General features: G+C 30.9%; 7 protein-coding genes across 7 annotated transcripts, besides 2 other annotated features; 2 read left to right on the top strand and 5 right to left on the bottom strand.

Annotated features, from left to right (window-relative positions):
- Positions 1 to 4,122: part of a mobile genetic element that runs on past the window's edge.
- Positions 555 to 2,867, top strand: TVAGG3_0360020 (uncharacterized protein; the record flags this gene model as incomplete). Its single annotated transcript, XM_051231412.1, has 1 exon — positions 555 to 2,867. The coding sequence occupies one exon, from the start codon at positions 555 to 557 to the stop codon at positions 2,865 to 2,867; it is 2,313 nt and encodes a 770-aa protein (XP_051101142.1).
- On the bottom strand, positions 3,256 to 3,921 carry TVAGG3_0360030 (uncharacterized protein; the record flags this gene model as incomplete). The annotated part of the gene is made up of 1 exon (XM_051231413.1): positions 3,256 to 3,921. One exon carries the CDS (start codon positions 3,919 to 3,921, stop codon positions 3,256 to 3,258), a length of 666 nt encoding a protein of 221 aa, XP_051101143.1.
- Positions 4,123 to 4,592: 470 nt separating the features above from the next.
- Positions 4,593 to 5,123, bottom strand: TVAGG3_0360040 (uncharacterized protein; the record flags this gene model as incomplete). Its single annotated transcript, XM_001300660.1, has 1 exon — positions 4,593 to 5,123. The coding sequence occupies one exon, from the start codon at positions 5,121 to 5,123 to the stop codon at positions 4,593 to 4,595; it is 531 nt and encodes a 176-aa protein (XP_001300661.1).
- A 2,658-nt stretch (positions 5,124 to 7,781) lies between these two features.
- TVAGG3_0360050 (glycine-rich protein family) lies at positions 7,782 to 8,795 on the bottom strand (the record flags this gene model as incomplete). The annotated part of the gene is made up of 1 exon (XM_001300659.1): positions 7,782 to 8,795. One exon carries the CDS (start codon positions 8,793 to 8,795, stop codon positions 7,782 to 7,784), a length of 1,014 nt encoding a protein of 337 aa, XP_001300660.1.
- Positions 8,796 to 9,457: 662 nt separating this feature from the next.
- On the bottom strand, positions 9,458 to 10,069 carry TVAGG3_0360060 (glycine-rich protein family; the record flags this gene model as incomplete). The annotated part of the gene is made up of 1 exon (XM_001300658.1): positions 9,458 to 10,069. One exon carries the CDS (start codon positions 10,067 to 10,069, stop codon positions 9,458 to 9,460), a length of 612 nt encoding a protein of 203 aa, XP_001300659.1.
- A 1,013-nt stretch (positions 10,070 to 11,082) lies between these two features.
- On the top strand, positions 11,083 to 11,355 carry TVAGG3_0360070 (uncharacterized protein; the record flags this gene model as incomplete). The annotated part of the gene is made up of 1 exon (XM_001300657.1): positions 11,083 to 11,355. One exon carries the CDS (start codon positions 11,083 to 11,085, stop codon positions 11,353 to 11,355), a length of 273 nt encoding a protein of 90 aa, XP_001300658.1.
- A 134-nt stretch (positions 11,356 to 11,489) lies between these two features.
- Positions 11,490 to 14,725: part of a mobile genetic element that runs on past the window's edge.
- On the bottom strand, positions 12,044 to 14,356 carry TVAGG3_0360090 (uncharacterized protein; the record flags this gene model as incomplete). Its single annotated transcript, XM_051231414.1, has 1 exon — positions 12,044 to 14,356. The coding sequence occupies one exon, from the start codon at positions 14,354 to 14,356 to the stop codon at positions 12,044 to 12,046; it is 2,313 nt and encodes a 770-aa protein (XP_051101144.1).

Here is a 14,725-nt window from a genome sequence, read left to right on the forward strand (position 1 = left end):
TTTTCAGGTTATTCAATAATTAATTATTTTGAAGAACTGAAGGTGCTACCATGTTACCATGTGCTACCAGGTTAATGAACTTCTCTGAAAAAATGAGACAACATGACATTTAGACAACAACACAGGAGGAAGGCAGTTATGAATTATTTTTGAAGAACTGAAGGTGCTACCATGTTACCATGTGCTACCAGGTTAATGAACTTCTCTGAAAAATGAGACAACATGACATTTAGACAACAACACAGGAGGAAGGCAGTTATGAATTATTTTGAAGAACTGAAGGTGCTACCATGTTTACCATGTGCTACCAGGTTAATGAACTTCTCTGAAAAAATGAGACAACATGACATTTAGACAACAACACAGGAGGAAGGCAGTTATGAATTATTTTTGAAGAACTGAAGGTGCTACCATGTTACCATGTGCTACCAGGTTAATGAACTTCTCTGAAAAAATGAGACAACATGACATTTAGACAACATTAATGAAAATTTGATGCAGCCCAAAAATAAAGTTAGTTTTAAAATTATTTTTATTTTTTTATTCCTATATAAATGACAGCAACAAACAACAACAGCAACTATATCGTTTCTGATGAAAAATTTATTGATTCATTAGCTGAGGAATTAGTTGTGGCAGAAACTAAAACCCTCAACGAAAGAATTGGTGAAAACACGATTGATTTACATAACTACCTCAAACATGATGGAGGAAGAGGAAGGAAAACTGGTATGGCTTTATTAGTAAATAAAATTTCAAATTTAACGATTATAGATGTTGATATCAATAAATCGTACAATGATGAACTTAAAGAAACAGTTAGAAAAGATATTTTATCAAAACTTTCGGATAAAGATGTTATCGTTAAAACCGCTTCAGGAGGTCTTCACATTTATTGCAACACTAATTTCTTCTATTCAACCTCGAACAGAATGATTAAATGTTATTCCTGCAATGATTATGATATTGACATAATGACTTCTATGGATGAATCAAAGCGTTCTTTAGTGGTTATGGCTGATTCAAGAGTTCGCAAGAATGCATCAGAACCAATCAATACATACTCATTCATTCGCAGAAGTTATGATTCAACATTAACTAGAACAGTGAATGATATATTAAATGATTTGAATATTAAGGTAAGAGTTGAACAGAAGAACGAAGAAATAAAGAGTATAATGAATGAAAACAAAGATGTAAACATTGACGATAAACTTGCCCAGAGCATAGTTGATGGCATCTGTGATTTTGAAGTACATAATGACGGTGGAAACATGAATTTGGAAAAAGAAATAACCTTATTCACACTGTTTCAAGCAATTAATTCGTTACCTAATCATTTAATTAATGAAGCATACGATAACGTTTATAACTTCTGCAATTTAACTGAAAATGCAAAAAGTAATTTTGAAAAAGCACGTAGTAGATATGCACATTTAATGACTTCTCCATTTGTTTTGGTGAAGATTCTAAAACTTTATCAAAAGGAATATTATGATGAATATGTTTTACCTTTATTACGTAAGCCAAAAATAACATTTGATATAAAACTTGATGACTCGTTTTTGATAACAGATATTAGACGCAAGGCTGAAAATCATCAGTATAAAAACAGTTCTGAAGTAATTGAGGATTTATCACGTGTAATCCGTTTTGTAGATTGTGGAAACAAATACTTCATTCAGAAAGATTACAACATACACGACAAAATGAATCAAATATCATTCGTTCTTCAATCAAACATGAAAGAGTCACTTAAAATGATTAAATTATTTAAAGAAGAAGGTAAAACAATAACAGCATGGGATGTACTACTAATTCAATTGTCTTCATTAACCGTTAAGGGTGTTTGCTTTAAATCTGATTCTCCAGATGTTTTCTCAACGTTTCAAGGTTATAAATACAACGTTCTCGAAAAACCAGATTACTCAAAAATTGAGATGTTTATGAATTTTATTAAAGAAGCCATTTGTGATAATAACGATGAAGTGTATAAATACCTTCTCGGCTGGATTGCATCAATGATTCAACATCCCGGAATCAAGAATGAAACAGCAATTATTTTGAAAGGACTTCAGGGAACAGGTAAAAACAGATTTACAGACATTATTTCTGAACTCCTCGCTGGTTATTCATGTAAAAACATTACTGAAATAGGTGAGCTAACGGGTAATTTCAATTCAGTTGTTGAAAATAAAATGTTTCTTGTACTTAATGAACTCAAGAATGTGGGTGAAGATAGACTCGCAAACTTCAACGCTTTGAAATCAATTATAACGGATAATGAGATTAGAATTAATGAAAAGAATCAACCCAGAAGAACAGCACAGAATGTTGCCAATTTCATTTTCGTAACTAATAACGTCTACCCTGTCAAAATTGAAGTTGGAGACAGAAGATACGTAGTTTTAAGGGTTAATGGTAAATTTAAGGGTCAATTTGATTACTTCAAGAATTTAATGGATTCATGCACAAAGGAATTTTATGACAATTTACTAACATATTTTATGCAATATGACCTTTCATCATTTAATGTACGAATCATACCGATGACTGAAGCCAAACAAGATTTAATTGAATTATCAACAAATCCTTTAGATGTATGGATAAATACACATTATGATGAATTGAGTGCAGGTATGACGTGTGAAAATGCTCTATTCTGCAAACCATCAGACATGAAAGACAAAAACTTTCAAATGAGCATTAAGGATAAATGTGATAGGAAACATAGAAGAATAGACGATAAACAAACATGGTGTTATGTTTTGAAAGAAGAAATGAAAGGATTATATAAACAGGTTGAACCAAACGATAATGAGGATTCATTTACTGACGATGAAATACCTGTAAATGATGCTTTATAAAGTATGATTGGAATTTATTTTTGCATTAATCCTGCTGTGTTGTCTAAATGTCATGTTGTCTCATTTTTTCAGAGAAGTTCATTAACCTGGTAGCACATGGTAACATGGTAGCACCTTCAGTTCTTCAAAAATAATTCATAACTGCCTTCCTCCTGTGTTGTTGTCAAAATGTCATGTTGTCTCATTTTTTCAGAGAAGTTCATTAACCTGGTAGCACATGGTAACATGGTAGCACCTTCAGTTCTTCAAAAATAATTAATTATTGAATAACCTAAAAACATGAGACTTTGTCTCCGGACTCTTTGAGTCACTTAACGTAAACATTATTTTTGGGTCATGGGCTATGCCCCGCCACGTTGCGTCTTTATGACAAAAATAAATGGTTCATTTACTCACAGTATTTTTTTACAAAACGACCCCAAACTTTTAACTTCTTTTCTGCAGTTTCTAATGCTATCTTAGCGAGTTCATATTCTCTAAATTCTCTCTTTAAATCTTCTTGTTCCCATTGGTCTAGTTCGTATGGAGAATCTCTATAACCATAATATATCTCACGTTCATGTTCTAATTGTTTTTCACACATTTTTCTAACTTCTTGTTCGAACAAAGGTTTAGCATTCTCTACTGTATCTTCGAGTTCTTCTTCATCTAATTTCTCATGAACTTTCTTGTCTATGGAGTCCATAATATCTTTGACATAAAATGCATACTTTACAGAGCACCATTCAGCAACAAAATGAACGAGGTCAGGATGTATGTAAATACCTTTGAATTCATTCATAACACCCTTTGTAAGCTCATAAAATGCTTGTTTTGAGGTCGAGCCACTTTTGGCTCCACCGTATTCGTTCATCCAAAACTCAAGAATTTCCTGCATTTTAGCACTATTGAGAAATCTGTTTAAATGGTTTAACTTTCCCGCTTCTCTTGCCATATTTGTTGCATTAATGTAACCATCCTTGTCTCTACGTAAGACTTCAATACCGTTATAAGTGCCTTTTGTGAATGTTTCACCATTAGATTTGTTCGTGAATGTTTTTGCTTCGACCGACATTACTGTTCTTACATACAAAATAAAAAATAAATAAAAATAATTCATAACTGCCTTCCTCCTGTGTTGTTGTCAAAATGTCATGTTGTCTCATTTTTTCAGAGAAGTTAATTAACCTGGTAGCACATGGTGACCTGGTGACACCTTCAGTTATTCAAAAATAATTAATTATTGAATAACCTGAAAACATTAACGTAAACATTATTTTTGGGTCATTTACACTCATTACGATGAAATCATCATGACAAAACATTTACGAAGAAGTCATGACATAGAGTTTACGTTCATGTTTGACATAGAGTTTACGTTCATGTTTGACATAGAGTTTACGTTCATGTTTGACATAGAGTTTACGTTCATGTTTGACATAGAGTTTACGTTCATGTTTGACATAGAGTTTACGTTCATGTTTGACATAGAGTTTACGTTCATGTTTGACATAGAGTTTACGTTCATGTTTGACATAGAGTTTACGTTCATGTTTGACATAGAGTTTACGATGAAATCATCATGACAAAACATTTACGAAGAAGTCATGACATTTCCCCGACTGTTGTCAAAATGTCATGTTGTCTCATTTTTTCAGAGAAGTTAATTAACCTGGTGACACATGGTGACATGATGACACCCACAGTTCTTCAAAAATAATTAATTATTGAATGACCTGAAAACATTTACTCACAATATTTTTTTACAAAACGACCCCAAACTTTTAACTTCTTTTCTGCAGTTTCTAATGCTATCTTAGCGAGTTCATATTCTCTAAATTCTCTCTTTAAATCTTCTTGTTCCCATTGGTCTAGTTCGTATGGAGAATCTCTATAACCATAATATATCTCACGTTCATGTTCTAATTGTTTTTCACACATTTTTCTAACTTCTTGTTCGAACAAAGGTTTAGCATTCTCTACTGTATCTTCGAGTTCTTCTTCATCTAATTTCTCATGAACTTTCTTGTCTATGGAGTCCATAATATCTTTGACATAAAATGCATACTTTACAGAGCACCATTCAGCAACAAAATGAACGAGGTCAGGATGTATGTAAATACCTTTGAATTCATTCATAACACCCTTTGTAAGCTCATAAAATGCTTGTTTTGAGGTCGAGCCACTTTTGGCTCCACCGTATTCGTTCATCCAAAACTCAAGAATTTCCTGCATTTTAGCACTATTGAGAAATCTGTTTAAATGGTTTAACAACATTTATTTTTTGTTGAACATTTTCACTTTCATTTATTTCTTCCTCCTCTGTTTCATTTATTTTAAAAATTGGTTTCATACAAAATAAAAAATAAATTATTCAAAAATGTAAGACATAAATGCCTTCCTCCTTTCATACCTGTTGTCAAAATGTCATGTTGTCTCATTTTTTCAGAGAAGTTAAATAACCTGGTGACATGGTGACATAGTGACACCTTCAGTTATTCAAAAATAATTAATCGCGGAATATCTGACATCATATATAGCTTCTTTTATAAAAGATGAAATAAATTATTTTTTATTTCATTATGGTAGTGAATCTTTTATTCATGAAAATAATTATTTCTAATTTCTTTTACTCTCTCGTATATACTAGATTTGAAGAATTCGGAACTTTTACCATAATCTCCTAAATGTTTTCTTATCCCTAACGTGTGCCAGTTATTATATGAAACTGTATAAACTTTATCTTTATCTTTGCATCTTTCATCACTTCCAATATATTTATATCTCAGTTTTGATTTAGCATTTTCATATTCATTAGCGTTTAATAATTCACAGTCTTCCTTTTTAAATAAATGTTTTATGTATTCAGGATTTAATACTCTACGTTTATATGCTCCTAACTTAGTTCTAAAGGTTTTTCTACAAAATTTAGGAATTCCATCCTCTTTAATGTCATCAATGATTTCCATTTCATTATTTTCCATTTCTTCTTCTCGTTTATGAGGTCTTTGATTATGACTCCATTGATTCCATGAAATTAAATATTCTTTATCATTATATTTATACCTCATTAGCTTATTTTTTCATATTCATTTAATAATTCACAATCTTCATTTTTAAATTGAAGTTTAACCCATTCATGATTTAAACAATGTTTAATTAATCGCGGAATATCTGACATCATCTATATATAGCTTCTTTTATAAAAGAAAAAAATAAATTATTTTAAAATTAATGTTAATTTTTTAATGCGTTTAGTATATAATATTTATTACTAATTTATTTAATAATGTCGCACTTTCTTACAAATTCATGACTTTTAAAAAACGTAAGAAAAAATTTTTATATCATCTATATATGGAAGATGCATTAAAATATACTTTCATCTATATATAGACGTAACAAAAAAAGTCACATACCCCGTCCTATCCTACTACTTGTCGAAAAAAAATGTGAATTCACAAATTCACTGAATTTTCACCATTTTTTGAATTTTGCTACAGCACTAATATTAAATAATACTAAAATCTTCTGTCTTTGTAAAAGAATAAATTCTGACAAAAAGTGCTCGTTTAAATTTAATGATCATCTGTATGACTAAGTGGTAAAAAGTGTTTATGACCAAAAAAGGGTTACATGCTTAGTCTATTTTTCTGACAGGATACTCTAGATTTACATGATCTCTATTTCATATCTCCGTTTTTAGATTCTTCGACAGATTTTATGATAGAAAACCAAGATTAACAAATTTCCGGCATGTTAATGAAGAAATCTGCAGCTACCCTCAATATTATTTCAATAATCAGTATCGTTTCTCTTACAATTTATTTTTTTCTCAATAATTTAACAAGAAATAACAATACACACTTGGTTTTACGTATAAAAGCTAAGTGTCGAACTTAATCAACTTTACTTACTTAGCAAATGAATATTTTTGTGGTTGCGAGTTCTGAATGCTGAAGTTTTAGATTTCTCTATAAATGATATCATTGCACTTACAATGTTGTTCCAGCCTATCGCATAAATCATAGAAAATCCAAAAAAAATAATATAAAGAAAATTCATGTCATGAAGTTCAAAAAATACCGTGTAACATTAAAATTTGTTATGCATAATACATTTTAGCTATTATTGATTTTTTTTAATTTTCGAGAAATTGAATGGTGAGTCCGATAGAGAAATTTTTAAAAATCCTAGTGCCTCATAGAAGTAATTTCCCTCGTCTCCCATACTTCCAAATGTATGCATATGACATAAACTTTTATGCATTACACAAGTGGCCAATAATATCTATAGAGTAAAAAATTAGAAATTTAATTTTTTTATATGATAGTTATATTTCAGATTTGCGAGCGTAACTTTTTTCTCCATGGCATACTTGTTTTAAGAGCAAATGATCAAAATCGTCCTTCAATTATTGAAGGAGCTGATATCTTTTGAAAATTGAATTGAAAGGGTATTCAATTTTCAAATTTCCTCTCAATTTTGGAAACATATCAACTCTATGAATTAACAATTATGTGCCTTCACAGTTTATCAGTCATATAAGGTGCTTATAAAGAAAAAAGTTACGCTCGCAAAATATGTTTTTATATAGATTTCACATAAAATAATTATGTAATTTCTAAAAAGAATATTTTTGTTCTTGAATATTAAAGTGTATTGTAGTTTAAAAAGTTTTAAATATGTTGCTAAAATTTCAGGTTTATAGCTCATGTCTAGCATGACTTCTTCGTATGCGCAAAAAATCTGACACGTAAGGGTATCCTTAAAAAACTATAATTAGTCAAATAAATGCTTGATGTAAAAGATGAAGATAAAAAAAGACAGATTGTGTACTTTCTGACATTGCGGGTATGGTGAAAGAAAATACTCAATTTTCCTCTAAATTGATGGCTTTAAAAGTTAAATCAATTTTTATTAACCTAACATTTATTATTTGTCATATATTAGAACAAAAACATGAGTTAGAAAACGGAAATTAAAATATATGTTATTATGACATGTAAATAAATAATTAAGAATAGTAATACGGATACAACCCCTTCCCTTATTTCCAATTCCATGTGCATTCTTATTGTAATAAAGAGGCATTGATGTATTTCCTCTTTGCATTGAAGGACTTTCAAAGAAATATCCAGAGTAGTGGATAGAACTATTTTGACTCAATGTACTACTATTTTCATCTAATAATGCAATACATCCATCAAATCCTGAAATAAATGAACTTCCACCACCTCCGGCGCCAGCCCAATCAAGAGAACCACCACTAAAATATCCATTTCCGCCATAGCCTCCCATATCTGTTGAATTAATAACAATTTGAACAGAACCAAAAGCACCATCTACGTGTTTCCAACTATTGTCTGTTGAAGAAATCCCTCCTCTTGTTTGAGTTCCACCAGTCGCATTCACTCCTGGACAAAGACCTTTTGAGGTACATTGTGAAATACTAGTTCCTCCCTCAAGACCACCAGCATTACCACCAATTGACATATTCCATTCAGCACCACCTCCCCCACCTGCCACCATGATTCTAGATCTCAATGATTTATCATCAAACCAATCGAAATTTGAATTAACATAAAGTCGGACATCTGATGCACCTCCACTAGGATTTCCTGCTGCTGTTTTAATAACATTATTAAATCGGGAATTAGAGCCTATAAATAAATATAAAGTTAATTTTTTATTTAAATTTAAAATTCCTGAGGTATAACCTCCCAAACCTGGAGTGCCACCTACAATGAGATTATTTGGATCTGATGCTTGTCTGGTTCCAACAGAGCCCCGTGATTCAATTCGATATGATCCAGGGCTGAGATTAACGGTGTAAGGAGAACAATCAAGCTGTGATTCTTGACATGGGAATCCAAATGTGAATTGGTCAAGATTGCGAGAAACATTCAGTGCACCAATGCCTGTCTTGGAGAGCTTATATGAAATCATGCTTTAAGGAAGGGATTCATTAGTATTTTTCACTTTTGGTTCAATTCCATTTTAAGAGTAAAAGTGTCAATATGACCTTTGGAATGAATTCTATTCAAATAATGATGGACTAAAATATTATAATAGCCCTCAAATTACTTCAGAGAGGAATTACTTCGCCTTTGGTGTCAAATTTTTTAAATTCAAACCTAAAAGGGTGATTCCGATAACAGAAAATAATCTCACTAAGGCACTCATCTCAGGTTCCTCAATTTATTTGAATCAGGGAAATATTGAGAATCGTATATGTGATACTGATTCTGTGATTGATACAGATGATAAATCTGGTATCCATTCTTGTCAAACTCCAGTTGTAAAATATAGAAAGTTGAAATATAACTGGAGGCCAATGAAAGCAATAATTCTCATATTCAATTTTTTGAAATGATTAATAATAATATGATATTTTTCTTTGAAAACAACTCTTTTCTAGTGACATTATTTATTAAAAAATTCTCAATATTTTAACTCGAATTAATTATCTCAGTTGAAATAAATCATTGAATCAGATTTGAGAATATTAATCATTCAGATTGATGAACACATGGAACAGGGATATTTCATTGGCCATCACTTATTATAATAATAATAATAAAAATCATACAAAGAATATGAAATGTAGTTTATGATGAAAGAGAAATAAAGACAAGATGTGGTAAAATATTAATAGATGATAATGAATTAATAGGTTTACATGTCAAAACAATAGCTTCATCAAGAACGGTAATTCGAACAAAACCATTTCCATTGTGTCCTGTTTCATTGATTTCGTCATAATGTGACCATGGAACTGGAATTTTATTTTGGCCATCAATCATCTTAGTATTGAAGAAAGAAATATTGCTGTAATGTATTGGTTGTCCTGTATGAATGATGTTTTCAAATGAAGATGATTCATTTGAAATTGCATCACAACCAGGATGACCTGAAATAAATGATGAACCTCCTGTAGATCCACCACTATTTGATGTCGAACAACCAGCATAATATCCATTTCCTCCTATTGCTCCCCAATCTACATTATCATTAACTATATATCCTGCTATTCCGAATGTTCCTTGAACACAATTTTCATTATATCCATATCCTGCATGAGTTTGATTTGCTCCATAAACAGTGAATATATAACTCCCAGTATCTCGTAATGAAGAATTTGAATCAATTGAAAACAAACCTCCTGCAGGTGTTGGAGTTGATATAAGCCATTCAATTGAGCCTCCAGATGCTGCAACCATAATTCGACTTTTCAATGATTCAAAATCATAAAAATTCCCATCTTTCAATCGAATGTCTGTCGCACCTCCTGCAAGATATCCACTATGGTTTGTTGCATTTGGAGGAACACTATTGAATTTACCTATAGTTGGTCCAATATATAAATATATTTTTGTTATTTCTCTAATTTCAATGTATCCGCTCGTGTAGGCACCATTGCTATAGTTAATATTGATGTCATTGCGTCCAGAAGCACCCCAACACTCAATCTTATATAGAGCGGGTAATAATTTGACTTCATAATTAGTACATTCATCTTTGTTTGAACAAGGATATCCAAATAATTTTGATGTCCTACTATATGTTACATTTGGTTGGCCATAACTTTCATTGAATGAATATTGAATATATTGATTATTGATATTTTTCCTTTTGGAAAAACTAAAGGTTCCGACTGTTTTAACCTTAAATTTATTTGTTTGGTAAAGGGAAAATCAACATTGGAATATTGTGTGATCAAAAACAATGATTTAACTGAAACATGTTCTCCACGTTATTCTGAACCAGAAACATTCATTGATACTGGAGAAGCAGAAGTGGATTTACATAAAAATCCTTAAACATAATTGGAGTCAACTACTTCGTTTTATATATTCCCATTATATGTATAAAATTAAACGAAATTCGATCTCCGACTTTTTATGGCAATATTAGTAGTAGGATATGACGGGTTGTGTGACTTTTTTTGTTACATCTATATATAGACGATGCATTAAAATATATTTATTTATAAATCATTAAAAAATTAACATTAATTTTAAAATAATTTATTTTTTTCTTTTATAAAAGAAGCTATATATAGATGATGTCAGATATTCCGCGATTAATTAAACATTGTTTAAATCATGAATGGGTTAAACTTCAATTTAAAAATGAAGATTGTGAATTATTAAATGAATATGAAAGCCAAAATAAGCTAATGAGGTATAAATATAATGATAAATAATATTTAATTTTTTTTATTTCGTAAGAAATGAGTGACAACAAAGCAGCCAAGAGTCCAGACAATGAATATAAAAAGAAACTAAACAGAATTAAATCAAAAATATGCTATTACAAAAAGAAGCCGCAATGCGGTGGGGCTGAAAACGATAAAGAGAGGAAAGAAATAATCGAAAAATTAGAAACTTACCGTTCAATCCTTAAACTGAGTGAAGCAAAAATAAAAGAATTTAATAGAATAAATAAATTGATTGGAAGAGATGAATTTAATAAAGATGAATTTTTAAACTCAATCCAAATTTAATTTTTATTCCTCTTCCCGAACCCTTCTGGGTTCTTGCATCATTTTTATCATTTCCTCCCTTGTTATGATTCGTGGTAAATTTTGAGCTTGTGGGGTATCCATTTATATAAAAATAAAATTTTGTTATCAGTTATTTTATCGTTAATGGTTTCAGGTTATTCAATAATTAATTATTTTTGAATAACTGAAGGTGTCACTACGTCACCATGTGTCACTCGGTTAATTAACTTCTCTGAAAAAATGAGACAACATGACATTTAGACAACACAGCAGGATTAAGGAGGAAGGCACTTATGAAGCATTTTTGAATAACTGAAGGTGTCACTACGTCACCATGTGTCACTCGGTTAATTAACTTCTCTGAAAAAATGAGACAACATGACATTTAGACAACACAGCAGGATTAAGGAGGAAGGCACTTATGAAGCATTTTTGAATAACTGAAGGTGTCACTACGTCACCATGTGTCACTCGGTTAATTAACTTCTCTGAAAAAATGAGACAACATGACATTTAGACAACACAGCAGGATTAAGGAGGAAGGCACTTATGAAGCATTTTTGAATAACTGAAGGTGTCACTACGTCACCATGTGTCACTCGGTTAATTAACTTCTCTGAAAAAATGAGACAACATGACATTTAGACAACACAGCAGGATTAATGCAAAAATAAATTCCAATCATACTTTATAAAGCATCATTTACAGGTATTTCATCGTCAGTAAATGAATCCTCATTATCGTTTGGTTCAACCTGTTTATATAATCCTTTCATTTCTTCTTTCAAAACATAACACCATGTTTGTTTATCGTCTATTCTTCTATGTTTCCTATCACATTTATCCTTAATGCTCATTTGAAAGTTTTTGTCTTTCATGTCTGATGGTTTGCAGAATAGAGCATTTTCACACGTCATACCTGCACTCAATTCATCATAATGTGTATTTATCCATACATCTAAAGGATTTGTTGATAATTCAATTAAATCTTGTTTGGCTTCAGTCATCGGTATGATTCGTACATTAAATGATGAAAGGTCGTAATTGATAAAATATGTTAAAAGGTTATCATAAAATTCCTTTGTGCATGAATTCATCAAATTCTTGAAGTAATCAAATTGACCCTTGAATTTACCATTAACTCTTAAAACTACGTATCTTCTGTCTCCAACTTCAATTTTGACAGGGTAAACGTTATTAGTTACGAAAATGAAGTTTGCAACATTCTGAGCAGTTCTTCTGGGTTGATTCTTTTCATTAATTCTAATCTCATTATCCGTAATAATTGATTTCAAAGCGTTGAAGTTTGCGAGTCTGTCTTCACCCACATTCTTGAGTTCATTAAGTACAAGAAACATTTTCTTCTCAACCACCGAATTGAAATTACCCGTTAGCTCACTTATTTCGGTAATGTTTTTACATGAATAACCAGCGAGGAGTTCAGAAATAATGTCTGTAAATCTGTTTTTACCTGTTCCCTGAAGTCCTTTCAAAATAATTGCTGTTTCATTCTTGATTCCAGGATGTTGAATCATTGATGCAATCCAACCGAGAAGGTATTTATACACTTCATCATTATTATCACAAATGGCTTCTTTAATGAAATTCATAAACATCTCAATTTTTGAGTAATCAGGCTTTTCGAGAATGTTGTATTTATAACCCTGAAACGTTGAGAAAACATCTGGAGAATCAGATTTAAAGCAAACACCCTTAACGGTTAATGAAGACAATTGATTTAATAGTACATCCCATGCTGTTATTGTTTTACTTTCTTCTTTAAATAATTTAATCATTTTGAGTGACTCTTTCATGTTTGATTGAAGAACGAATGATATTTGATTCATTTTGTCGTGTATGTTGTAATCTTTCTGAATGAAGTATTTGTTTCCATAATCTACAAAACGGATTACACGTGATAAATCCTCAATTACTTCAGAACTGTTTTTATACTGATGATTTTCAGCCTTGCGTCTAATATCTGTTATCAAAAACGAGTCATCAAGTTTTATATCAAATGTTATTTTTGGCTTACGTAATAAAGGTAAAACATATTCATCATAATATTCCTTTTGATAAAGTTTTAGAATCTTCACTAAAACAAATGGAGAAGTCATTAAATGTGCATATCTACTACGTGCTTTTTCAAAATTACTTTTTGCATTTTCAGTTAAATTGCAGAAGTTATAAACGTTATCGTATGCTTCATTAATTAAATGATTAGGTAACGAATTAATTGCTTGAAACAGTGTGAATAATGTAACTTCTTTTTCTAAATTCATGTTTCCACCGTCATTATGTACTTCAAAATCACTGATGCCATCAACTATGCTCTGGGCAAGTTTATCGTCAATGTTTACATCTTTGTTTTCATTCATTATACTCTTTATTTCTTCATTCTTCTGTTCAACTCTTACCTTAATATTCAAATCATTTAATATATCATTCACTGTTCTGGTTAATGTTGAATCGTAACTTCCACGAATGAATGAGTATGTATTGATTGGTTCTGTTGCATTCTTGCGAACTCTTGAATCAGCCATGACTACTAAAGAACGCTTTGAATCATCCATAGAAGTCATGATATCGATATCATAATCATTGCAGGAATAACATTTAATCATTCTGTTCGAAACTGCATAGAAGAAATTAGTGTTGCAATAAATGTGAAGACCTCCTGAAGCGGTTTTAACGATAACATCTTTATCCGAAAGTTTTGATAAAATATCTTTTCTAACTGTTTCTTTAAGTTCATCATTGTACGATTTATTGATATCAACATCTATAATCGTTAAATTTGAAATTTTATTTGCTAATAAAGCTGTACCAGTTTTCCTTCCTCTTCCTCCATCGTGTTTGAGGTAGTTATGTAAATCAATCGTGTTTTCACCAATTCTTTCGTTGAGGGTTTTAGTTTCTGCCACAACTAATTCCTCAGCTAATGAATCAATAAATTTTTCATCAGAAACGATATAGTTGCTGTTGTTGTTTGTTGCTGTCATTTATATAGGAATAAAAAAATAAAAATAATTTTAAAACTAACTTTATTTTTGGACTGCATCATATTTCCAGGACTGTTGTCAAAATGTCATGTTGTCTCATTTTTTCAGAGAAGTTAATTAACCGAGTGACACATGGTGACGTAGTGACACCCTCAGTTCTTCAAAATAATTAATTATTGAATAACCTGAAACCATTAACGTAAACATTAACGATAAAATTTATTTCCAGGACTGTTGTCAAAATGTCATGTTGTCTCATTTTTCAGAGAAGTTAATTAACCGAGTGACACATGGTGACGTAGTGACACCCTCAGTTCTTCAAAAATAATTAATTATTGAATAACCTGAAACCATTAACGTAAACATTAA

This window comes from Trichomonas vaginalis, chromosome V, assembly GCF_026262505.1.
Source record: "Trichomonas vaginalis G3 chromosome V, whole genome shotgun sequence".
Taxonomy (NCBI): domain Eukaryota; phylum Parabasalia; order Trichomonadida; family Trichomonadidae; genus Trichomonas; species Trichomonas vaginalis.